This window comes from Ovis aries, chromosome 17 (genome assembly GCF_016772045.2).
Source record: "Ovis aries strain OAR_USU_Benz2616 breed Rambouillet chromosome 17, ARS-UI_Ramb_v3.0, whole genome shotgun sequence".
Taxonomy (NCBI): domain Eukaryota; kingdom Metazoa; phylum Chordata; class Mammalia; order Artiodactyla; family Bovidae; genus Ovis; species Ovis aries.
The window spans coordinates 70,075,287-70,100,966 of NC_056070.1; the positions used below are offsets into that span (position 1 = coordinate 70,075,287).

General features: G+C 43.3%; 2 protein-coding genes across 9 annotated transcripts in view; one reads left to right on the forward strand and one right to left on the reverse strand.

Moving 5' to 3' along the window:
• Window positions 1–541: 541 nt before the first annotated feature.
• On the forward strand, window positions 542–18,700 carry DRG1 (developmentally regulated GTP binding protein 1). The gene is made up of 9 exons (XM_004017494.6): window positions 542–667; window positions 1,442–1,565; window positions 2,468–2,643; window positions 6,678–6,747; window positions 8,820–8,989; window positions 11,808–11,938; window positions 12,976–13,143; window positions 13,409–13,531; window positions 14,361–18,700. Exons 1-9 carry the CDS (start codon window positions 626–628, stop codon window positions 14,458–14,460), a joined length of 1,104 nt encoding a protein of 367 aa, XP_004017543.1. The 5' UTR covers window positions 542–625; the 3' UTR covers window positions 14,461–18,700.
• A 227-nt stretch (window positions 18,701–18,927) lies between these two features.
• The window catches only part of EIF4ENIF1 (eukaryotic translation initiation factor 4E nuclear import factor 1), a 39,650-nt gene continuing 32,897 nt past the window's right edge, over window positions 18,928–25,680 (reverse strand). For all 8 annotated transcript variants that reach the window (XM_060401330.1, XM_042234080.2, XM_042234081.1 and 5 more), the window contains 5 exons: window positions 23,064–23,148; window positions 21,687–21,819; window positions 20,597–20,941; window positions 20,194–20,358; window positions 18,928–19,683 (listed from right to left, as the gene is read on the reverse strand). In XM_060401330.1, coding sequence (XP_060257313.1) covers window positions 19,442–19,683; window positions 20,194–20,358; window positions 20,597–20,941; window positions 21,687–21,819; window positions 23,064–23,148 — 970 coding nt within the window. In that variant the 3' untranslated portion in view covers window positions 18,928–19,441. The remainder of the gene's footprint in view (window positions 19,684–20,193; window positions 20,359–20,596; window positions 20,942–21,686; window positions 21,820–23,063; window positions 23,149–25,680) is intronic.

Genomic DNA, 25,680 nt, shown 5'->3' on the forward strand with positions numbered 1-25,680 from the left:
GGGGGTAAACAAAACAGACACCTAAAAATAGTTTTGAGCGATGGAAAGGGGGTATTTTCTTTTCCCAAGAGGACAAGACAGGCTGAAGATGGGTATCCACATCAACCCAGGAGGCCAAGCAGTCCCCCGGGGTGTCTCCCCAGCAGTGAAAGGGGCCCCAGCACCCGTCGGTGCTGGCGAGGAAGATGTGGGTGCCCTTTTCGGGAAAGAGGGTCTGATCGCTGCAGGTCAGCAGCGAGGAGTCGCTCCTCATACACCACGCGCCGGGCGCTGGGCGCGGAGCCCTCCGCTGAGGGCACGTCCGGCGGGGCGGGGCCGAGCGGCGCGCGACCCTCCGCGCGCTCGGGGAGGCAAGGACCGGGGCGGCCTCTCTGGCCCCCACTCCCGCGGGCTCTATGACACCGCACTGGCTCGCGGGACGGGGCGGGGTTGGCTGAAGAGGAGGAGGAAACCAGTTCACGTTGTAAATCTCGCGGTGAGCCACGCGCGGAACTCTCGTGAGAAACAGGAAATACCGCGCTTGCGCACTGCTGTAGCTCCTAGTGGTTGTGGCCGGTTTGCCGGCGACTGTGAGGCGGGGAGCTGTATCTGTGGAGGCCGTTGAGGTCCCCCGCAGCTCGCCACCATGAGCAGCACCCTAGCTAAGATCGCGGAGATCGAAGCCGAGGTAATGGACGCTCGAACGCTCCGTCCTAGCCTTCCTCTAGAGCGGCGTTGCTCCCGCCTGAACTCCCCTCAGACGTGTCAGGCCCGGGGCCGCGTTGCCGGCCTCCCCTCAGCCTCGGCTCGCTTTCCTTGACCCCCCTCAGCCCGGGCCCGCGTTCCGTACTTTTGCGCCTTAGTTGGCACCCCCTCCCAGCGTTCGGCTTCTGTCTGAACTTTCAGTTTCTTTTCTGCGAGCGGCACGGAATCCTATCTCCTCACTTTAGCCCTGATTTACTCACGTACCTCAGCATCTTTCTTCACACCCCTTCTTCCCTGGTCTCTGCTTTGGTGACCCCCTTTCCCAGAATGTTGCTCCCGGGAACAGGGTCTGGAAGTAAATTGTCATCTGTGGTAGTTTTGATTCCACCTGGATTGTTGTGTGGTTCTTCTGTCTCAAGGGCTCAGAGCTGTTTAAAATCGACTGGGGTACACGGGGTACAAGCAGTTGAAAAGGGTTCAGCAGTTGAGTTGTAGTCTAATTGGTGAACGCTGATTGTAGTGATTTTGGTCACATTTCTTCTCTGGGCCTCAGTTGTTTGCTCTGTAATGAGGCGAATTGACTGGGTGATGGAGAGAATGGATTTTTACTCTTTTAAAGTCTGACTTAAAGTGGGTATAGTGACGTTAGTAGGACTTAGAGGAAAACATCCTGCTCAGAGCTGGGGGAGCATTCATTCTGGATGTTTTACCTTGTAGGAACTGCTTCTGATTTATGCCTGTGATTCCTCCCTAATAGATGGCTCGGACTCAGAAGAACAAGGCCACAGCACACCACCTAGGGTTGCTTAAGGCTCGTCTTGCTAAGCTTCGCAGGGAACTCATTACTCCAAAAGGTGGTGGTGGTGGAGGACCAGGAGAAGGTTTGTGTTTGGGTTTTTCTTTTCCTTTTGTGTGTGTAATTTTTATGAAAGTAGTAAAGGCATATGGTAAAAACTAGTTTAGAAATGTCTGTTTTCTAAGCTTAAATTCTTGAATTGTGTTTATTTCTATTCTGTTGTTTTCTGGGTTTGTGTGTGTGTGTGTGTGTGTGTGTGTTTGCCACACAGTGTTGCTTGTGGGATTTTAGTTCCCCTACCAGGGATTAAACCTGGGCCTTGGCAGTGAAAGTGCAGAGTTGTAACCACTGGGCCGCCAGGGAATTCCCAATTCTGCTGATTTCAAAGGTTAATGAATATTCTCTCTAAGTGAACTAGGGTTTTGTCTATGTATATCCTGTCCTGATCCAAAATAGATTTATGTTGGCTCAGTGAAATATATAAAGAGTCGACAAGATGAAGGAAGTTGCTGCAAAGGGAAGTGAAGGTAGAAAGAATAAGTTGATGCCAAGAGAAAGTTGGTATGAAAAATAATGTCACAAGGTCTGTACACTTCTAGAGAAGGGCCACAAATTTGGCTTTGAATTTGTTTGCAACTAATTGTAAGAAAAGAAAACTCTTGTTAGTCACACAGTTCCCAGGGTTTGTAGGGGAAAAAAAATGTTTTTTTTTTTAGATCAATTATTGTATAATATTTGGGCTCTAAATACTGTGCATAGGTATATAACAACAATTAGAGGTATAAAGTTTTTCCATCAAACAATCCATTAAATACTGTGAATTGCCATGGGGGAATTTTGTGTGCTTAAGTTCTACCCTAGAGATAAAACTGCTAAAGTTGGAGAAATAGGTTTTAGAGGGGTAGGCAACCAGAATGTAAAAGGAATTGCTTGAGTCTCAACGCTCCCAGGATAACATTCTTCTTTTTATATTTATTGATGTTTTAGGATTTGATGTTGCCAAGACGGGTGATGCTCGAATTGGGTTTGTGGGTTTTCCGTCTGTGGGGAAGTCAACGCTGCTCAGTAACCTGGCAGGGGTATATTCCGAGGTGGCAGCCTACGAGTTCACCACCCTGACCACTGTGCCTGGCGTCATCAGATACAAAGGTGCTAAAATCCAGGTAAGTTAGGCCTACAGGCCAAGGACTGGAAGAAGTCAGTTCTTCCATTCATTGAAAAAGAACTTATTTGGAACTTTCTGTATGCCAAGAAACTTTCTGTATGCTCATATTTGATCTACCAGAACCTCTTTGGCTAGCAGGGGAGACAGAGAAGACCAGTGCATAGAAATAAAAATATCGTTTGTAAAAACACAGAGAAAGGAAGGACTACTTTTTCCACCTGAGGATGGGGTAAGGGAAGGTCTGGTAAGACAGAAAAAGCTTTACATAAAAAGTGACAATAAGATGGGTTTTAATGTTTATTAGAATTTTATCAGCTGGAGAATATAAAGGGCAATTTCAGGCAGCTCTAATGGGGAAAAGCCTGTATTTTGAGCTTAGCTGTGGATAGGGAGTAGTAGAAACTGAATTTGGAAAGGTAGATTGGAGCTGAATTATGAAGGATCTTATGTGTCTGCCAAGGAAGTTGAATTTTATCTTGTACATAGCTGGGAGCCATTTAGAAACTTCTTAATAAAGAATAACATGATCAGACCCTTTTTAGAAGATAATTCTTATCTGTGAGGCTTAATGAAGTTGTCTTCAAAAGTTCTTAGATAGATGATAGATTTAGGGCTCCCAAATGAGGAGTCCATTTGGGTATGAAAGATACATGTAAAATATGGTGTAACATTTTCTTTTTGGCTCCGCAGCTAAGAAGATAAGGTTCTGAATTTCATGACATTTGAATCTAGGCTAGAGGTTCCCAAGCCCTTAGTGTCTCAGTAGGTTCACACCCTCAGTGTCTTAGTAATTATTTCCTGACAGCTTTTTTGTTTCCAGTAATTTTTTGCAGTGCTCCAGGCCAAGAGAAGTAACCTAATGGTTCTGTTCCTTTAATAGTTAGAGCCAAACAATTATTTATGACCTTACAGCTACAGTTATTTACTAATGGGATATGGACACTGTTAGGTACCATGTAACTTCTCAAACTTTGGAGTCAGGTTGAATACTGCCACATGTGTTTCTTTTTCCACCCTGATTTTTGTGTGTTGCTTAATTTTTGCCATAGTAATCTCTGAAAAATCCAGCTTTCCAAAGATTTGGATCTGTTATTGTTGAAAGCAGTGTAGTAGAATCTAAGGGTGAAATTGTGAGCTTCTTGCATCTAGTAGGTTGACAGATACTGAGAATTGCTGTTTGTCTTGAAAATCAGAATGCCCCCAGTGCCTTGGCAGAACATTTAACAACTCTTTAGTGTAGGCATTTGTTTTCCCTCTAAACAGTGAGTTACACAGTGAGTTGTGAAGTGCATTCATATTTCCGTATTACAGAGTCTGAAGTAAGGAGCGACCAGTGTCCTGGTGGTATTTTCAGTGACTTTTTCCTTCTGGTTAGGTACCATTATAACACGTACCTTTCTAGGACTCCATGCCAATGTATATAACAAGAATGAGGACACTTGGGCATATCTGGACCAATGCTTAATTTCATCTGGTTTCACAGTCTTATTGATAGTCAGTTTTGTCAGTTCAGAGAGTAACCTCTTTCCTGAAGAGATGTTATGGCGCCTCTTGGTATAACCCCTCTCTTTTCTTGTCTTTTCCTCAAAACCTTCGTTTATTTCAGTCTCTTTTGACCTTTTCAGGTTTTTTTCTTCCTTTTTTTCATGGTACTTTGTTTTCCATCTGTGCCCTCTGCCTGTTTTTCCTTCCCTTTTGACTTTCTCCAGAAACCAAGTTAAGTAGGCATACTAGTAGGTGTGTTTAGCTGGATTAAAATGACTGCCCTCAAAATGTTTTTTAAAAGGCTCCTTTGTGACGGAGGACTCATTATCTGTGATTCTCTGGGGAATGGTATACAAAATTAGAACCATCTAATAATTATAAAGAGATTGATTTCTGGTTTTTGTTGTTGTTGCTGTTGTTAGGAAGATCTTTTTTAACAATACAGGTGCCTAAAAATGGAATAGTACCTCTTGAGGTAGTTACTGTGTCTGGAGATGTTCAAGTAGTAGCTGAACCACCAACTAACCTATTAACCAGTGATGTTGGAAGGAAACTGATGTTTCACATAGTCAGAGATTGGCCTGCAGAGTGGATGTACAGTGCTTCAGAAATTGTGGGGCTTATGTTTCACCTTGCTAGAGTCCCTAGGACTCTTGTCATATGTGTGTGTGTGTGTGTGTGTGTGTGTATGTATGTATGTATATTGACACGCGCGTATATCTGCTTTAACTTCTAAAGGCATTAGAATTTGAAGTAGGTTAGTATCCAGTTCTTAAAATCAAACAGTTATGTGATTTGAAGATACATTTTTTCTTTTTCTCAATTCTGAGTTGTAATCTGAAATTCATATATGTAAAGCATGGCCTGTTTTTATTGGGTGAAATTCAGTTGCCACATTTTAATAGTTCAGTGTAATTTAAAATATTTAAATAGTTTAATGTAATTTTAAATATTTCCCTCTCAAGAAAAGCTTAAGTTAACTTGCTTTTTTTGTGTGTCGGGGCCTCAATAAATTTCTCCACCATGTTCAGCTGCCACAGTTAGAAAGCTCTTGCTCTTTTTTCTCAGTTTAATATTAAAGGAAATATTATTTTATTTATTGCACTGTGCCAGGTCTTAGTTGCAGAATGCAGAATCTAGTTCCCTGACCAGAGATTGAACCTAGGCCCCCTGAATTATTGGAAGTGTAGAGTCTTTGCCCCTGGACCACCAGGGAGGTCCCCAGGCTTATCTTATATTTTCCCTGCCCCAGCCCTGCAATGAACCACTTCTGTCCTTCCTTCTGTTGGAGATAGGTACTTAGAAATCAAGATCTGGTGTGCTCACTAGTCCCAGTTTTAGAGGAGGTAATGTTATTTATTATGTAGTGAGGAATAGGGAGGAGCTTTTGAGCAGGTTCTTGAATAGAAAGTTGAACTCTAAATACCTCCTGAGTTCATTCTTTTTCCTTGTGGTTTATTTAATGTGAAGTATATTTCTGTAATATCAGATATGCTTACCACAAAAGATAGTTGTTGTTGTTTTTTTCCTTTGGCCATGCGGCACAGCTTGTAGGATCTTAGTTCCTAGACCTGGGATGAAACCTGGGCCTTTGACATTCAAAGTGGAGAGTCATAACCACTAGACTGCCAGGGAATGCCCCAGCAAAGACTAGTTTTAAATGATGTTTTGATAAGCTGCGACTATATCCCTGTCTGTTTATGCAGATGATTCGGTATTGGCCATACAGTACCATGGCCCTTGGTAGTTTCAGATTTTACATGTGCTTGTAACAGACCCTTTTAAGAGCTTATAACTGTAGTTTATGAATTTGAGTCATGAGTGCTACAGATTTGGTTTTGATGTTGGTTTACATACACTGTGACTTATGTGAAGTTTTACTTTATTGCATTTCCCGGGCAACTGAGTGGTTATTTTCAACTGAGGACACATATCAGAGTCATCCTTGGAGCCTTTTGAAATACAGATCAGTATCTGAATCCGACTTTGGCTCTTGCAGAGCAGAATTTGCAGGGATGGGGCTTAAATATCTGCATTCTAAATTGTTTTATATGCGATTCTTATGTGCTTGCTTAAGAATGACTGCAGAAATTTTTGTGAATTGGAGGATTTGCAGAGGTCTCAGGATTTATCACTTGTGAATATCATAATCCAGTTATTATCTATAGTAAGGAATTTGTGTGGAGGCTCAACTTACTGGAAAGTGGGAAAATATTGAAAGATACTAAGGTAGAATTATGGATTTGTGTCCCCAAGACATGGATTAAAATCTGATTTATTTGGACTGTGACTTTGGGCAAACCACTTAACCTCTGTGAACCTCAACTAATATCCTTATTCACAGACTTGCTAGGTATTTTGAGTGAGATAAAGTGTATAAGAAGCTTGCAGCTGGTATTTAGTAGATGCTTAGTAAAAGTAAGATTTACACATTCACTTACAAGGAAGATTGGGTTTGGATCTCCTAAATTTTGAATACTTATATCATTCTGTTTAATCTGCTCAGATTTATAGCCAGGTTTTCCTTTTCTCTCCTTAATCTTGCAGCTTCTGGATCTCCCAGGTATCATTGAAGGTGCCAAGGATGGGAAAGGTAGAGGCCGTCAGGTCATTGCAGGTGAGTGTTCTGGAGCCACCGTCCTGGTGTATCATCTCTTCGCTGGGTGCTGTTCCTTTAGGGACTGTGGAGCTTGGAGTTGGTACCACAGTGAAGGGAAAGTTTTACCTGCCTTCTCACTGGAGCAAAATGTTGGAACTTGAAGGGATTCAGAGAGTAGCAGTCCAGACCCCCCTTTGAAGGGAAAGGAAGAACAGGAGAACTGAAGGGTTTTGATACAATGTTGCCCTGTTGTGACAGATTCAGAGCTAGACCTCAGGTTTCCTGACTCCCACTCATGCCTTTTCTTCTTTTCTTTTTATTTAAAGTAAAATGTTATAAAAGGCTAATCATAGGGGAATTCTTTGGTGGTCCAGTGAAGCTCCATGCTTTCACTGCTTAGGGAGTGGATTCAATCCTTGGTCAAGGACTACAAGCCACATGATACAACCTTTAAAAAAAAAAAAGGCTAAGCATAAATTGCAGTAATCTGCTACTCTGTTTCCATCTCTACTGTCATTCGCCACTGGCAAGTGCTGTCAAGTCTTCAACTGTTTCTTCTACTTCATATTTTAAAATGTATGCTTATATTATTGTTTCATGGTTAATTAATTTTAAATACCATCTATTGGTTTAATGTTATAGTAGGAAATTAGCTCTCGTACTCCATATCTCTTCTCCTATTTTTTCAAAGAAATATCATAATTTTTAGTTAACTCATCAGTCATGGTTTATGTTATTATATAATGACTGTGTAACTTGTTCAGTGCTGAGATAAGTACTGTATTATGACTTGATTTCTTTTCTCTTGAAATCTGCTTTTTAAATTTGTTTTTCATTGAGTTAATAATTGGTTCTTATTTTGTTTACTTTTCTGTTTGCTAATAGTTTTCAAATGTTCCAGTAGATCAAATGCCTATCAATCAGTATTTTTCCAGATATTTGAATACAGTGGCTATTGAGGACTTTGTGTACCTGGTGCAATTGAGTTATGGAATTTTAAATTTTATCATTTTAATTTAAATTTGAATAGCCCCAGGTGGCTAGTGGAGTCTGTGTTGGACAGTGTAGTTCCAGATTTTTTGCATGGCTGAGATTGTGTATGGGATCCCCTGTTTCTTAGAGTTGTTGTTTTACCTTTTTTGGGTTATTTTCATGTTTTGCTAAAGTACATTATTTAGAAACTTAATGAAAAAGAGTGAATGATAGGTAAATTGTTCTTGTTTTCTTCATGTTTGAAAGTATTTTTATTCCACCCTTACATTAAATTAATAATTTAGCTATTTATAGAATTATAGGTTAGAAGTCATTCATGGATGACGATTAGGAACTTGCTAAATGAAAAGAGTCGGGCACAAAAGAGTACATTTTGTATGATTCCATTTATACAAAATTCTTAAAAATGCAGTTTAACCTATCGTGACAGAGCAGTGGGTGACTGGGGATTGAAAGGGAGATTGATTGCAAAGGGATACAAGGGAACTTTTGGAGATGATGGAAATGTTCCGAATCTCAGTTGCTATGGTGGTTACATAGGTGTATACATTTGTCATCAAATTGTATGCTTAACATGGGTACTATTTATTTTTTATAAATTATAGCTCAAGAAAGTTGACAAAAAAATACGCTAACTGGATAATTTTTTTCTTTTAGAATTCTTGCTGTTTTAAATCTTTCTGAACTTTTTTAGGGATTCAGGTTATTACCTGGTTTGTAGCTTCATTCCAAATTATTTTTCTGTTAGTGTATCTAGATCTAGACACATCTCTCAATGCACTAACAGAAAACAAAGCATACACTGCAGAGTGACTCTGGCATAAATCTTTGGAAACCTTAACTTCATGTGTGTGTGTATATATATATGCGTGCTAAATCACTTCAGTTGTGTCCGACTCTTTGTGACCCTATGGACTGTAGCCCACTAGGCTCTTCTGTCCATAGGATTTTTCAGGCAAGAATGCTGGAGTGGGTTGCCATTTCCTCCTCCAGGGCACCTTCCCTACCCAGGGATCGAACTTGCGTCTCTTATATCTCCTGCATTTGCAGATCTTTCATGATCTTTGAAAAAGATTTTTTTATTTTCAATTCTTCAGTGGCCAGAACGTGTAACTTGATCTTGATTGTTTTGGATGTCCTGAAACCCTTGGGACATAAGAAGATAATTGAAAATGAGCTGGAAGGCTTTGGTATTCGCTTGAACAGCAAACCCCCCAACATTGGCTTTAAGAAGAAGGATAAAGGAGGCATTAATCTTACAGCCACTGTAAGTGAAGAAAGTATATGGGGTAGGTTGTTGAAGGGACTAGGGTGGAGAGTGGATTGTGGTACGTGGACACTGACATTTGGAATTTGCCTGGCTTCTCCAAGAGCTAATTGGGGTAATACAATGACATTGTAATGACTGACAGAGTAGAACAAGAGTCCATCTCAGACTACTTTTGTGGCTTTATTTCCCCTCTGGAGTGGTATGGAACTAAAGCTTATGCTTGCATGAAGTAGATGGCTGCTTATATCATCTATTTTCATTCATTCAGCACAGATTTATAGAGCACCTCCCATGGGCCACCATTGTTTTAGGCTTTCAGGGGAAATGGAAGTTCAGTCACTCAGTCATGTCCAACTCTTTGTGACCCCATGAACCGCTGCATGCCAGGCCTCCCTGTCCATCACCAACTCCCGGAGTCCAACCAAACCCATGTCCATCTGGTCAGTGATGGCATCCAGCCATCTCATCCTCTGTCGTCCCCTTCTCCTCCTGCCCTCAATCCCTCCCAGCATCAGGGTCTTTTCAAATGAGTCAGCTCTTCACATCAGATGGCCAAAGTATTGGAGTTTCAGCTTCAACATCAGTCCTTCCAGTGAACACCCAGGACTGATCTCCTTTAGGATGGACTGGTTGGATCTCCTTGCAGTCCAAGGGACTCTCAAGAGTCTTCACTAGATGGACCTTTGTTGGCAAAGTAATGTTTCTGCTTTTTAATATGCTGTTTAGGTTGGTCATAACTTTCCTTCCAAGGAGTAAGCGTCTTTTAGTTTCATGGCTACAATCACCATTTGCAGTGATTTTGCAGCCCAGAAAATTTGCCATGAAGTGATGGGACCAGATGCCATGATCTTCGTTTTCTGAATGTTGAGCTTTAAGCCAACTTTTTCCCTCTCCTCTTTCACTTTCATCAAGGGACTCTTTAGTTCTTCTTCACTTTTTGCCATGGGGGTGGTGTCGTCTGCATATCTGAGGTTATTTATATTTTTCCTGGCAATCTTGATTCCAGCTTGTGCTTTCTCCAGCCCAGCGTTTCTCATGATGTACTCTGCATAAAAGTTAAATAAGCAGGGTGACAATATACAGCGTTGATGTACTCCTTTTCCTATTTGGAAATGGAAGAGGGGGCAAAAATTCCTGGCTTTATATTCGAATGGGGAAGTAGCAAACAAATTAATGAGTGATTGTAGTATATTATGAGTCTGAGTGCTACCTAATACAGTATATTATGTTAGGATAAACTAAGGACAGAAAGTTAACTAGGGAAAGAGGAGGGAGAGTGTTGGTGGAAGGGTTGTGGTTCTAAGTAGGTTGATCAGAGAAATTTTCACTGAGGTGACAAGAAGGAGTGAACCAAATGAATATGTTGAGGAAGGGCATTTCATGTAGAGGGAACATCCAAGTGCAAGACAGGTAGAGTGTGCCTTTGCTTGTTTGAAGACCAGCAGAATGAGCAAGTAGAAGAGTAGCAAGAAACGAAGTCATAGCATAGGGCCATACATACTTCTACTTTGCAGAAGATGGTTGGGTTCCTGTCTGTGGAATAAAATTGATTCAGGTTTTAATGGAATCAGTCTGGCTGTTTGTTGAAAACAGACTGAAATGGGTTAAGAGGAAAAACACAGAACTCATTTAAGAGGTTATTACAATAATCTAGTCAAGAAATGATTGTTTCTTAGAGTTGTAATAGTGGAGATGTGGAGTAGTTACTGTGGAAAGATTTTGGAAATGGTTGGTAGGAATTAACAGCTAAACTGGATGTGGGTTGTGAGAGAAAGAGGTGATGGTGAGTTTTTGTTATGAGCTAGAAAATGGACTCTCGTGACTAAAATGGTAGGATTTAATTGTAGAATAGGTTTGGAAGGGAGGGGAAGATCAGATATTCAGTTTAAGATGCCAGTAACACTCAAGTTAGACATCCAGATATTACTGTCAAATAGGCATTTGAGGAAAGATCTTGCTGCAGGTATAAATTTATTGGTTATCAATTTTAAAGCCATGAGCTTAGCTGAGATCACTTAGCTGAGAAATGGAGTATAAATAGAAGAGTTTCAAGGATTGAGCTTTGTGATACCTTCCTCCACCCTCTCACAATGATTAGAGGCCAGGAGATGGGAAGAATCAGCAAATAAAACTTCTCAGTCAAGAAAGAAAATCAGAAAAGTTTAGAATCCTGAAAGCCAATTAAAGAAAGTGTTTCCGATTGGTAAGAGTGATAGATTCTATCAAATGCTCCTTCTAAGTCATATAATTGAGGATTGAGAATTTCTTGTAACATCTAATATTCTAGAGCTCCAGACTGGCATAGACTTAAGCTGTCCTGCCCCAGAGATCTTTCTTATTATCGTCTCATAATGTTTGAGTTGGAGCCTTCTTTCTGTATTTTTGCTATGGCTGCTGTAGTAAAGTACTGTAGAGTGGGTGGTGTAAACAGCAGAAATTTAATTCTCTTGATTCTGGAGCCTGGATATTTGACATCAAGATATGAGCCGTACTGGTTTCTTCTGAGGCCTCTGTCTTTGGCTTATAAATGGCTGTCTTCTGTGTTTTCATATGATCCTCCCTCTGTGTGTCTGTGTTCCAAACTTGTAAGGGGGGACATGAGTCATATTGGATTAGGGCCCACCCATATGACATTTTAATTTAATTACCTCTTTAGATTTTAAGTATTTCCTACTCAAAGCCTGTCTCATCTAGGATAATGGTCTTTAGAAATAAATTTGCACTTATCTAGACTTATCTGGGTACATCAACAGATACTTTTAGATTTTTTTTTTTTTTGCTCTCTGACCAGTTGTTGTTTTCTGTGCCCATTCAGTGCCCTCAGAGTGAGCTGGATGCTGAAACTGTGAAGAGCATTCTGGCTGAGTACAAAATCCATAATGCCGATGTGACCCTGCGTAGTGACGCCACAGCAGATGACCTCATTGACGTGGTGGAAGGAAATAGGTAACTGACTAAATGGTGCCTGAGTTTGAATTTGAAGCCTTGTAATGGAAACAACATTGGATTGTGAGTCTGGCAGACATCAGTTCTAACTCTGGTTGTGCTCTTATCTCAGATAATAGTGGGCCTTGCTTTCTTGATAAAATAAAGGGTTGTTCTTGATTGCTGACATCCTTCTTTGCTCTGAAGTTTGATGATGATTATCAAATTGCTTGTTTCAGTTACTTGGTATGAACTAGACTATCCCCTAAGCTCTGTGTTGTATGGTGGTTCAAGAGAGTACGTCCTCAGTCTGCTCTCACAGAATTAATCCATCTGAGAAATTCTATAGGCTGTTCTGCAGAACTTAGAGCAGACTGGGCTGTATCTGTTTTCTCTAAGAGTACATAACTGAGATCTTACATAACATGAGACATTACTATTTGAAATTAATAATTGAAAGTACTGTTAAGTTATTTCTGGCATTTGAAAACAGACAAAAACTGGTGCTTTGAGTTACGTGTTTTATAAGTGAGGCAACTGAAGCCTGAGAAGTTGTAGCTCGCCTAATTATTAGTAACCTTAGCTGCCCTATTGATTGAACAGTTAGGATTGTGACATTGCTAGATGTTGTGTTTAAAAATTTTTTTTTTAATTCTTGAAGTTATTATATTATTAGAAGTGTTTTACATTCTTACAGTTCATAAAACAACTGGGAAATTAACTGAGATCGCCTAGGGACACATGTCTAGAAAGTGACAGAGCTGGGAATACATTCTGTGTGACTCTAAAGCTTATGTTATTTACACTGCAGCATGCTTTTTCAGTAATTAGTTGCATGACTAGGGACTGTGGCTTGAGTTTTGTTACTTAACTGATAATTCACTTTTTGCATGTTCTACCTTATTTAGGTAGGAAACGTTTTCTTTTTTTGGCTGACTTTCTCATGATTCCAGTTTAGAGTCTCTGATTTTGAGTCCCAGGTGAGGGGCTGTTGAGTCAGACTGACAGTCTTGTCCACAGCTCCAGACTAACATACTGTTTTTCTTCTATTTCTGTAGAGTCTATATCCCCTGTATCTATGTGTTAAATAAGATTGATCAGATTTCCATTGAGGAGTTGGATATTATCTATAAGGTGCCTCACTGTGTACCCATCTCTGCCCATCACCGCTGGAATTTTGATGACCTGTTGGAAAAGATCTGGGACTATCTGAAACTAGTGAGGATGTAAGTCTTAGTGGAGAGGGTATTATTACTGTAGGACTTAAAGCAGACTATCCAAAAATAATACCTGCTAGAGCTCATTAACATAATCTGTTTTTGGAGATAAAAATAAATTAATTCCTATCATCTGCAAGGCCATATTGAGGGCACCTTCTCCCTCAAGATAGAGGTTATCCATGTCTGATCTCTGGGTTGATGGAGGGTTGAGTTGTGTTCACACATGAAGCATTCTAAGAAGTAAGCAGCCTCTGCTCCCTCTGTGTTCTAGTTACACCAAACCCAAGGGCCAGTTGCCCGATTACACATCCCCAGTGGTGCTGCCTTACTCCAGGACCACGGTGGAGGATTTCTGCATGAAGATTCACAAAAATCTTATCAAAGAATTTAAATAGTAAGTATGATGGCATGTGGTGCCTTCTTTTCCCTATGAGCTTTCTTCTAATGAGTAATTCTTAAGATAGAGTTATAGAAATTAGGCATCAGGAAATGCTTGCTTGGTTAGAACCTTTCAATGTCTTCTTAAATCTAAATCAAAACAGAAAGTGACACCATGCCAACTTGGAGCAGGAAGAGCCCTAAACACCTTTTCAAGTTGGGAGGGCTGACAGTACAGATTGCTCTGAGGTTCTCTTGTTAATTCATTTTCCTCTTGGCAAACACAAAATGTAGCATCATATTGGGCTTCACTGGGTACTGAGGGCCCCCTAAACCTTTTGGATAAGGAAATACTCTCTTGATAGAGTTTTCCTAGTATGGCTAAGGAAGGATATCCTACGTTTCTTACCCGTAACCACTGATGGTTCATAGGCCCAATAAAAACCAGTATTCTGTAACTGACATTGCATTTGTAGGAATCAATTTCCAATCAATTATTTCAGGGTATTTCTCTGTAACAAGTCTATGCTTTCTCCTTTTATTTTTAAATTAGTCTGATCATACTTCTCATTTGTATTTTTTTCCTTGACTTTCATAAATTGGCTCTGGAGCATGGGGAACCACATAACTCTGAAGTCTTCTGCTTTCTCTGTGAAGGCTCCAGCGTGCCACACTTCAGGGGAAGCTAAAGCCTCTGGGCTTTGACTGGGGATAGGGAACCTTGTCTGTTGTAGGGCTTTGACTCTTAAGAACTGGAATGCTAACTCTAAACAGAAAGTGGCACCTAGGTAGGTAGAAGCTAGGTGATTATTTACACTGAATGTTCTTTTTTTCCTTCCATACAGTGCTCTGGTGTGGGGTCTGTCTGTGAAACACAATCCTCAAAAAGTGGGTAAAGACCATACGTTGGAGGACGAGGATGTCATTCAGATTGTGAAGAAGTGATGCCATCCCCTTCCCCATCTGCTGGGCCAACCCCAGCAGCTTTCTCCACGATCAAACACCTGACTCCAAGCCCCTCCTGGGTTTGACAGGCACTGGCTCAGGATACAGGGAGGGAGATGCAAGTACCCAAATTGGAACTTCACTTGTCTTAACTTGGTGTCACCTTATATGTTGAGCTGCATAAAGGACCTGGTAGGCCAGCTGACTATGTACAGTTCGTGTGTCATTGTCAGAATTTGTTATGAGGTGGATTGAATGCGGATGGCTATGTATAGTGAGGGAGCTGCAGAAGAGGTGCTTGAGAGCTTGGTCTTGAATGTGAAACGGGTAAAAATATGAGGTTAGTCATGAGAAATGCTTCCCGCTGGATGTGGTCCTTTCAAGTGGTCTTTCTCTAATGGTACTGCAGAAAGGAAGGGCCTGACGTAAGGTAAGTGATTATTCCCTGCAAGTCTAGCCCACTTGGGAGATGGTGGGTCAGTAAAATACTCCGACCAGACACATCGGGCTTTGAGTGGCAAGCCCACCTTTAATTAGCTGTCGAACTCTGCATAAATTACTTGATCTCTGTGTCAGTTTCCTCATGTAACATGGAGATAGTAATAACACCTTCTAGAATGGAGATTCTTAGTATTAAGAGATGGTGCTTGTAAAATGCTTATTAGCACAGTGTCTGATATGTACGTGGTGAATGTTGGCTGTTGTTTCACTGGTTCCTCTCCTTTAGTTAGAGCACAGCTGGGTATCAGTGTTGGGCTGAGTGTTGAGCTGAACTGTGCTGCCAGCTGCGTGCCACTGTCTCCTTTGCCATAACCCAGCCCTTCTTGAACTCCCATGGCAGTCCTGGCCCCAACCACATAACCTGGATGAAAGCATGGCGGTAGCCCAGTGCAAGTGAGGCCACCAGTCTGATCAGAGCAGGTTTGTGGGGACACCTGTGTGTTTATATGGAGGTGGGAAGGAGGGTAGGTTATAAGAAGTAATGGGGTCAGGATTGCTAGAGAGGGTACTAAGGACATCATTAAAGGTTAATAAGGGAATTTAAAGGGTTTTTCATGATAGTGGAAAATTGACTGGCGAAAATCTGTGTGTTGGAGTGGATTAGTGAGCATATGGGAGACAGAGGGTGTGGGCGTACAGGAGAGACCTAAACCTGGCAACTGGCCTGCTGTTTGCAGAGAGAAGTCAAAGATTATATAATTATGGATTGCATGGATGATAGAGAAGGGTGGTCCATGAGCAAGTCACCAAGGGAAACAGATTTACAGGAAGACAGAGTTTGATTTTAGATGAGGTGAACTAGAACTTCTAGCATGCTGTGAGCAGTGAGGATGTGGGATTATCCACATACTCAGCCTTTTCCAGGAGCTGTTACTCTTGTTATCTTAGTGACAGTTTTTTCCCTCTCATAGTCGTCCTACAGCTTGGGCTTAACACTGTCCCCAGACCCAGGAGATAAGCCTCTCAGGCCTGGTATCCTACTCACTTTGGAGGGTGTAGATCGTGATATAACTGGTACATTCATGATAGAGGCCATAATTTAGAGTTTACTGTGGCTTTTCAGAGAGACACTGGCTTTCTGAGATATGGGATTTCCAGCAAGGTTTATTTTCCAGGCAGAGCTTATATTGGGTTTTGAGGAATCCTCAAATTCACTTTCATTGGGCAATGAAATGCCAGAATATTGAGAAAGATGTTGAAATCTGGGTTCATTCCAAGGCTTCAGGATTTGCTTTGAATGGGCTTTACTTCCATCCTTCCACACTTTCCCCTTCCCCCATCAGTGGCCCCCTGGTGTTTGAGAAGAGCATTACCCTACCTCCTTTCTGGGCTCAGACTTGGGAGTTCTGGGAGAGGTACAGTTTTGTGTTTGGATTGCTGCCTGGGGTAGGGCCACCAAGGAGGGCAAAGCTTTCTCTTCCTGAACTCCACGACTAGGGTTGTTTGACTGTCACGACGTGGCTTAAATTTCCATTTTTCTTTTCGAATGCTTTTAGCTGTGTTTCAGGTCAGTTCAGCTCAGTTGTGTCTGACGCCCTGCGACCCCATGGACTGTAGCATGCCAGGCTTCCCTGTCCATCACCAGCTCCTGGAGCCTACTCAAATTCATGTCCATTGTGTTGGTGATGCCATTCAACCATCTCATCCTCTGTCATCCCCTTCTCCCACTTTCAATCTTCCCCAGTATCAGGGTCTTTTCCAGTGAGTCGGTTCTTGGCATCAGGTCGCCAAAAGTATTAAGCTGTGTTTAATAGCAGACAGTCACTTAACTGGCTGAAATGGAAGAAAACTTGGTCTCTCACATAAGTTGTCTGGAGCTCAGATGGGCTAGCTGGTAGACTGACGATCCAAATTCTTTCCATGACGCCATCCTGTTCACTGCTCTGCTGGGCAGATGGCTCCCTTCACAGTTGAAGAATATCTTTATAGCCTTGGGCTTTATACCAATATCTAGAGGATGCTAAAGAGGGCTGAGTCTTAACTTTTGGTGAAGCCATTTCCCAGAAGCTGCACAGCCAATTCCTCTGTGTCTCATACCCATTCTTGAACCAGCTGTTAGTAAAGGGCGTAGAATATTGAAGAGTCTGTTTAACTCCAGTATGTTATCTTCATTCTTGGAGTTTATCCCTTTCATTTGTAGGCCAGTGGACCTGACTTTCTACCTTAAGAGGCTATCTTACAAGATATCTCCTACAAGAAGACCTGGCTGTACTTCTCCATAAAAAAAATTTAGCTTTATTTTTTTTCATTGTGCCTCACAGCACACAGGATCTTAGTTGCCTGACAAGGAATTGAACCCAGGGCCCCTTCACTGGGAGTACAGAGTTTTAACCACTGGACTAGCACGGAAGTTCCTGTACTTTCCCATTTCCCCCCCTACTTCTCATTATTACTGTTTCAAAGTACTGGTTGCTCAACTACTTCGTAGGGGCAGAGGCAATGTTCTTTCCTACCTGACCCCTCAACTTCCACAAGATTCTCTCTAGCCCTCTGCTGTTCTACTTTGAGGAGGCTTTGCACATTCTTCCAGCTTTGATTGCTTCTAAGCTTCTCATGCCTGCTAGACTCCCCAGAGTTGCTCCCTGTAAGATGGCTTATTAGCTGAGACATCATGTCATGTTCTCCTTTTACTCCATAGCTGGCTCTTAGTTTCTGAAGACTGTATTCACTTCCTTTTTTGCCTCTACTCCCGTTCACCAAAATAGCTTTAAGATCTATGCATTTAGCTTCTGCTGTGCTATTCTTAGCAACATTCCTTTATTTTCTTCTGACTCCATCTCACCAGCTACTGGCTTTGCCCTTTGCCTGGTGCCTACATTTGTTCATGTCTATCGTATTAGCTTCTAGCCTAAAAAGGAATTCCTCACTAGCAGCTTCAAACCAACCCTCCCCACTTTACACCCTGGACTGTTGGTTCAATAGGAAAGGAAAGGAGGTGAAAGGACACACAGGATGGAGTTGGATCCATGTTTCTGTTCTGCCCCTGTTGCTTGAGACTATTTTCCAGATTCTTTGTTTATGAAACAAGGCATTTGTGAGAATTCTAAACAGGGCTTATTTCTGAAGTTGATTCACTCAGATCCCACTGCAGGGAGGGAGGGCTGAAGTTGAAGTACTGTGAAGAGACAGACCTCATGCTCAATCCACAAAGCCAGGTTTTGTTGAAAAGCGACCTGCTATTTGTTCTTGGAAGCACAGGGCAGAGTGGGCAGCTCCAGGTTAATAGGCTGCACCCCGAACCCTTAGGCTGTTTTTTTAACATTTTAGTCAAAATCCAGTCACTTCACTTGTGAATCAGAATGGTCTCATTGTTTGAACCTCTACTATGAAGTCAAACTAGAGTTGAGGGCCCTAAATGGGAAGAGCTGAGAGACTGGCTGAGCTCAGTTGAGGAGCTTGAGGTCTGCCACCTTGGACTGGGAGGAATGAAGCCTTCAGTCAGGAAAGGGGGCTCCAGGCCGTAGTTACTCGCGTAGAATCCTCTTCCCCAGTGTATGCAGCTACAGTCCACAGAATATCGGAGCGGAGGAGTAAGAACACAGAAGAAGTTAACACAGGCACCAGAGTCTTGAGGGAAGTTCTATACGGAAACAATTCTGGAATGAATCGGAATTCTAAGGCTCCATTTTTCCCTATTGGGGACTCTGACTTGGAGAACAGGAAGCCAACCGTTGACTTTTGCCCCAGTAAATGTGACAAATGACCATATACCTGATGACCCAATAAATTATTTTCTTTAGTTGGGTTTCATTTTAGAAATTACACATTATCATCTGATATTAGCCACAAGACTACCTATAGGGCCCACTGGGGTCATTAAGGCTCAAGAAAGAGGGCCATGGCTTCCTCCTCCCAAGCAGAGTTCAGGTCCATGAGTCTTACAGAAAAAACTCAAGGTAATTTCCCTCAAGAACCTACTGAAGAGGAAGGGATTCAGGAAGAAATAAACACAACAGTGCCATTCGCTTCATTCACACACTTAGCATATGCAACTTTAATCAACCAAAAGAAACAGCCCGAACTGTACAAGTGGAAAAAAAAATCCAAAATGTTGACACAGGCTTACCTAATACCAGCTACTTTTATGTACAGCTGTATAATTTCAAAAAAGCTATCCTATATGTATGTACAAAAGTTGTTTATACACAGGTCTGTACATAAGGGTCTATACATTTATTTTCTCAGAACCCTTAAGGTGCCACCTTTTGGTGAAGACACCAACACTTCATTCACATATCTTACAAAAAAAGACTTTCTAGGACTGACAATACTGCATCCTGGATTCAAACCATGTAGACTCCACTGACTGGTTAAGTTCCTTCCATCATGACGCAGACCACACCAGATGCCTGGGTGCCCCTAAACAGCTTCACACGAGAGTGCTACAAAGTAAAAGCCGTAAACCCACGTGAGATGAGGAAGCAGAGTCCTGACCGGGGTGCCGCCACAGGTCCAGGCTTGGCGAGCGAGCCTGCCCTGCTCACTGTCGGTACTCCAGTTCATCTACACTGATGACTTTGGTGGGCATGGAGGGCAGGGGCTGCTGCAGCACGTCTGAGCCAAACCATTTGGCGAGGCCCACAGGGGAGCTGCTCCTCTGGCTGGGGCGGTGCTCGAGCTGGGGGTGCACATGCGGCAGGCCTGACCTGCTGGGCACATTCTGAGGAGTCGTCTGAACGCTGACAGCAGCTGCCTGGGAACCAGAGCCTGGAGGATGAAGAACTGTGGAGACATGAAGGAAGGTTCTCATTCAGAGCACAGGAGGGGAGCAGTTCTCCACTAGGCCGGGCTTCACTGCACACGAACTACGAACAGTTCTTAACAAGGTGATTGATTCTGGGCTGCTTTTGGAGACGCCTTTCCAAAGTGCCAGAACAGTACCTTGGAAGGCTGAGGTATTCATTTGTATTGACAGTCCATCCTAGATGACACACCCCCTACTCCCCATGACAAGCAGAAGCAACAACACAAGCCAGGGAGAGTATCTACTCTCGGCACTCCCTATGCTGAATCTGTCAGAAGGATTCTCAGCTTCCTCTCCAAAGAGGCAAACATACCCCACCCCACCCCCCAAAAAAAGCCAGGGTGCACCTGGCTTTCCAACTGTCTTCAGGAATTCCCAATCCAGTCTTGCTAGGATATATTAGTAAACAGTGTCATTTTATCCCCTTCACTGGAAATTGGTTCAGAACCTCCTAACCCTTAGCTCACCTGGTCCTCTCCTGAACCTACCTGAGCGTTGCAGCTGCTGCTGCACCATTGCCAGATGCAGAGGTGTCCCAGGACGAGGGTTTAGGAGAGGGTGACTAGTGGCAGGCAAAGGGTAAAAGGGTTGACTCAGGATTGGGCCAGACAGCCCCTGTAAATGGGTCAGGTCCATCCCAGGGGGAAGCACACCTATTGGGCAGAAAGAAGAAACAGAAATAATCTACCTGAGAATTTTCAAGCTTGATTATACAGTTTTGGTGATCTGAAAGTTTCTTAAGAATGAAGACTGTTCAAGCTAGTTTCCTGATCTTTCAGTGGACTAAGGAATAGATCAGATTGGACCCAATGGAATCTTTCTAGGGATAAGGCCCTCCAATGGTACAGCACTTCATCAGTTCTAGCAACTCATGCCAAGTTAGAAACTCACCAGCTTGGAGCAAACTTGGAAGATGCTGTGGATGTACTCCCTGGGCCAGCATCCTTTGGACCAACCCCGGGTGAAGCTGGTGAGCAGGCCGAACGATGGGGACGTGGGGGACCAGGGGAACTTGGTGGACAGGGCGGAGAAAAGGTGTTCCTGGAACGGGGGATGCCAGGGTGGGTGTCTTCCTCCCTGTTGCTTTAGGTCGATAATCTTGTTCTTTGGTGTAACGGTTGGTCTGGGACAGTGGGGTGGAACAGGAAAGCCGCTGCAGGGTTGACAATTTGGGATTTGTGGTGGGAGAAGAGTCCCGAGCAGCAGTGGGCAGAGAGCTGGATGACAGGAGGTTCTCTGTAAGGATCCAGACAGAATATTTTGGTATTCACAAACTTTTTTTGTCCTCCCGATGAACCAGTAACTCATTTATTAGAAAGCTCACAATTGGGATTAACATGCTTTTCAGCCTGAGGGGAAAAGTGAGTAAAATTATGCAAATTCATCACAACAGAATGCCTAAAGAACAATTATTGTCTGGTGAGGAACCTGAACTGCCTTTTAATAGGACCAACCGGATTTCCTTCCTTTCCCCAGAAGCTTTCTCACAGGCAGAAAGCTCTTAGACCAATACCTAGACCTATGTAAACCTCACTTATTAGAGTCTGTTTCACTGTGTCTTTAACAATCTGAACTATGCAACCCCTAAAAACCTCTTACATTTTCCACGTATTTCTGAAAGCCTCACACACCTCCTATATGCGTCACCCACTGCATAGTTCTTACTGGGTAATTAGTCTCCAGACTGGAGAGAACCTTTCAGAAATAAAACTGGTTGAACTTTTATTAATTTGCCAAATAAATGTACTCATAATTCAAGCCTAAATAAGGATCCTGAATGCTTGTTCTTCCTAATGCCAGCACTCAAGGCACTATTAGACTGGTCAGAATTTCAAGTGGCTAAGTGCCTGTGAGCTGGTCCACGCCTCCTGTTAAACCCAGAACTGAGGTCTGGAGCAGCAGGGGCCTTGCCCAAGGCTTTGCACGCTGGTGCTCTGTCACACACGTTGCTGGTGCTCCAGCCTCAACAGCTCTCAAGTACCTTCACTGGGCTTCTGAGCGTCCTCTTTACTGTCACCAAGAGCTGCTTTTCCAGAGGCTGGCTCCTCCTTGCTTTTCTCTTTGCTCTCATACATCTTACGAATTACTGAGGTAGGAGTGAAGGAAGGAGAAAGCTGTAGGGAAAACAGTATTCACACAGTCTTTAATTGCCTCTCCCTAATCAAGTGGCCAAACTACTGAAGCTGAAGAGTTCCCTTTCGGCAGCACGTGGCAGAAGCCAACTCCAACATTCTGGCCTCTAGCTGCTGGAAGAAAGCATCAGGATGGGCCGAACAGGCAGCGTCATCCCTTGCGCGCAGTTCACTTTAATCAAAACCAAGATGCAGCTAGCGCACAGCTAGCTAAAGCACAGAAAGTTCTACCTGCCTCTGCAGCCTCTGCTCCAGCCATTCCCCAAGCCAGTTAGGCTGGGAAGGGGGAAAAACATGGCCAGGAGAAAACCCTGAAATAGCAGGCCCCTCCCCTAAGTTGGGAAAGGACATTTCAGATGCAACCACAGAACCTCAATTTCTCTGTACTCTTAATGTTTCCTACCCCGACTTGGCTACCAGAAAACCCAAGTAGCTTCCTGACGGTTTCCTCCTCACCAGCACTCACCATTTGGGGTCATTTGTTCCCACCTCTTTACTGCCAGTTTTTACACTGATGTTTTTACTGTGCATGCAAATTTCTCATTAAACAACCCCGTATCCTTGATGACAGGAGACAGGGCATGAATTACGCACAGAAAAGCTCCTAGATCCTGCCTTCAAGGTGCTTGGTGCAAAGACCACTTGGGGTCCTGAAGTACAGAATAATAGTCTTTTCCCCTCATCAGCCCTGAATAGGTGATAAAGGTCTGTGAGGTGAGTGAAACCTAAAAAAATAAATAATGCTGGTTCATGAGTCAGTTGTAAAGCTTGACTTGTCACTGCAAATAAGCAAACCACTCTGTCCCAGCCTCCACTCTGAGAACTGAATCTAAATTTGTGGACTCGCACCATGTTTTACTGGACTTCCCATGGTCTAGCTCCCATCACCCATCTTCCTCACCTCCCACCCTTCACGTTCATCCCTCTTCTGCTCCCCACTCCAGTGATCATTCATCGGAACACACCGCACCACCCTGTATGCCCTGGCCCTGACTCTTCCGTCTGCTGGAACACGTTTTCCCCAACATGGGGCTTCACTAGAACTTAGAATCCTGAGAGACTACATCCTGAAAGGGGAGGCCTTAATCAACAGGCAGGTGTAAACATCTACTAAATCACTGACTCCTGTGGAAGGCGCTCAAGGACAATTTGGGGTACCTAGTGACACAGGAGCAACCAAGTAGGGAGAAGCCTAGGAGTCAATCATAAGGGCAGAGGTCACTGACCATGCTTGTGATGGAGGCGGCTGGGGCAGGGGAAGAGGAATTCCCTCGGTGCGCGGGTGCTGGTGACTTGGTCACTCGCTGTTGCCTGTAAACAAAAACCAGTTATCCGTGTGAGTCCCTAGCTGCTCAAACTTCAAGTTTAAACTGCATAAAACTCAAGGCCAGCCCAGGAAACATCCCATTTCCTTTCTTCAATTTCCCAAGCATTTAATAACGTGCAAAACTATACGCCAAGTTCTGAGGAGAGACAAAAGCTTAATGACACACAGTCCTGGGTCTTGTAAGAGCTGTCGTCTAATGAGGGAGATACTAATCTAGGGCAAACATGGCACATGAAGGGTACCAGCAGAGTACGATGGGAAAACGAGGGGTAGAGGAACAGGTAAGGGATGTGGGAAGGTCTTGGGAGTGTAGGGTTATCCGGGGCAGCTGTGTAGCTTGTTGCTGACTATGCCAGTGAGGCAGGCTGGAGAGGGCCTGCATTCTGGAGGGTAGGGAGCAACACCGAGTACCACAGTCCCTGGTGCAGAACTGAGGCTCCGAGAGACACCAGTTCAAGTCAGACAGGCCACCAAGACTGAGCTACTTTAAGGACCCAGTCGCCCGGAGCATTCCCTGCCACTCTGGGTCTGCACACAGGGCTGGCCCTCGGCCTCCCAAATAAAGTTTAAAAGAGCAGACTTCCTTCTCTCCCCAGACTTTCTACTTATTCTCTCTTGGAAGAAAACAGCAAAGAGTGGATGACCACATAGGCTGAGAGAAGAATGAATTACATGAGCTCACTGGCTAATCAAAGCTTCACTGCATTTCAGTGACGTCAGACCGTGTACTGCAAAGGCCAGAGCCTCAGGACGGTCAAGGATTCTGAAGTTCACGGACTCATAAGCAAAAGGGAACCCTAAACTCCTGGCTGCCTTCCAGTCTGTATCAGGTAAGCCCCAGGGCTGCCACACTGAGACCAAGTAAGACAGCGAGGGGAGAGAGTATTTTGAGTGACTAAGAGGTAAAAAAAGCAAGAGAAGGAGAAACTGTGTCTGTTGGGGGCCATGACTGTACACAGAGTGTACAGGCAGGGAGGGCCTACCATCTGATCCAAAAATTGACACTGTCTTGGATCTACCTGCTAGTTTCAAGTAAGTCACATTTGAAAAACCTAAATTTCTGTATCTGTCAAATGCAGTTCCTTACCCCATCCACCTCACAAAGTTGTTGCCAAGAGCAAATTAAGTTGTGGATATCTAAAGTGCTTCTTGACTATGCCAAAGCCTTTGACTGTGTGGATCACAATAAACTGTGGAAAATTCTGAAAGAGATGGGAATACCAGACCACCTAACCTGCCTCTTGAGAAATCTGTATGCAGGTCAAGAAGCAACAGTTAGAACTGGACATGGAACAGACTGGTTCCAAATAGGAAAAGGAGTACGTCAAGGCTGTATATCATCACCCTGCTTATTTAACTTATATGCAGAGTACATCATGAGAAACACTGGGCTGGAAGAAACACAAGTGGAATCAAGATTGCTGGGAGAAATATCAATAACCTCAGATATGCAGATGACACCACCCTTATGGCAGAAAGTGAAGAGGAACTAAAAAGCCTCTTGATGAAAGTGAAAGAGGAGAGTGAAAAAGTTGGCTTAAAGCTCAACATTCAGAAAACGAAGATCATGGCATCTGGTCCCATCACTTCATGGGAAATAGACAGGGAAACAGTGGAAACAGTGTCAGATTTTATTTTTGGGGGGCTCCAAAATCACTGCAGATGGTGACTGCAGCCATGAAATTAAAAGGCGCTTACTCCTTGGAAGAAAAGTTATGACCAACCTAGATAGTATATTCAAAAGTAGAGACATTACTTTGCCGACTAAGGTCCATCTAGTCAAGGCTATGGTTTTTCCTGTGGTCATGTATGGATGTGAGAGTTGGACTGTGAAGAAGGCTGAGCACCGAAGAATTGATGCTTTTGAAGTGTGGTGTTGGAGAAGACTCTTGAGAGTCCCTTGGACTGCAAGGAGATCCAACCAGTCCATTCTGAAGGAGATCAGCCCTGGGTGTTCTTTGGAAGGACTGATGTTGAAGCTGAAACTCCAGTACTTTGGCCACCTCATGCGAAGAGTTGACTCACTGGAAAAGACTCTGATGCTGGGAGGGATTGGGGGCAGGAGGAGAAGGGGACGACAGAGGATGAGATGGCTGGATGGCATCACGGACTTGATGAACGTGAGTCTGAGTGAACTCTGGGAGATGGTGATGGACAGGGAGGCCTGGTGTGCTGCGATTCATGGGATCGCAAAGAGTCGGACACGACTGAGCGACTGAACTGAACTGAACTGAAAATGCTTTGAAGGTCAACAAATTGCTATGCTGTAGACAGAAGTCCAGTGAAGGGGCTCAGCAGAGCAGCCTTGAGCTCTCTGTACAGACTGGAGGGCTCTTACAGGGCAGGCACATTTATGCAAGAGGACAGAGAGCTTACTAGTTCCAGTGCTTTCTGAAAGTGTCAACATATGACCAGATGAAGTAAGACACTGAGGCAGCATTTTTAATAATCACATCAAAACAAATAACTTTCAAGTACCAAATACCATATGGGGTGGGAGTACTGTGTTTAAGGAT

Excerpts from the sequence above, each read along its gene's own strand:
- DRG1 (XM_004017494.6), top strand. The coding sequence starts at position 626 with ATGAGCAGCACCCTAGCTAAGATCGCGGAGATCGAAGCCGAG. Across the intron at positions 668-1,441 it reads TCGCGGAGATCGAAGCCGAG|ATGGCTCGGACTCAGAAGAA; the intron begins GTAATGGACGCT and ends CCTCCCTAATAG. Across the intron at positions 13,144-13,408 it reads TATCTGAAACTAGTGAGGAT|TTACACCAAACCCAAGGGCC; the intron begins GTAAGTCTTAGT and ends TCTGTGTTCTAG.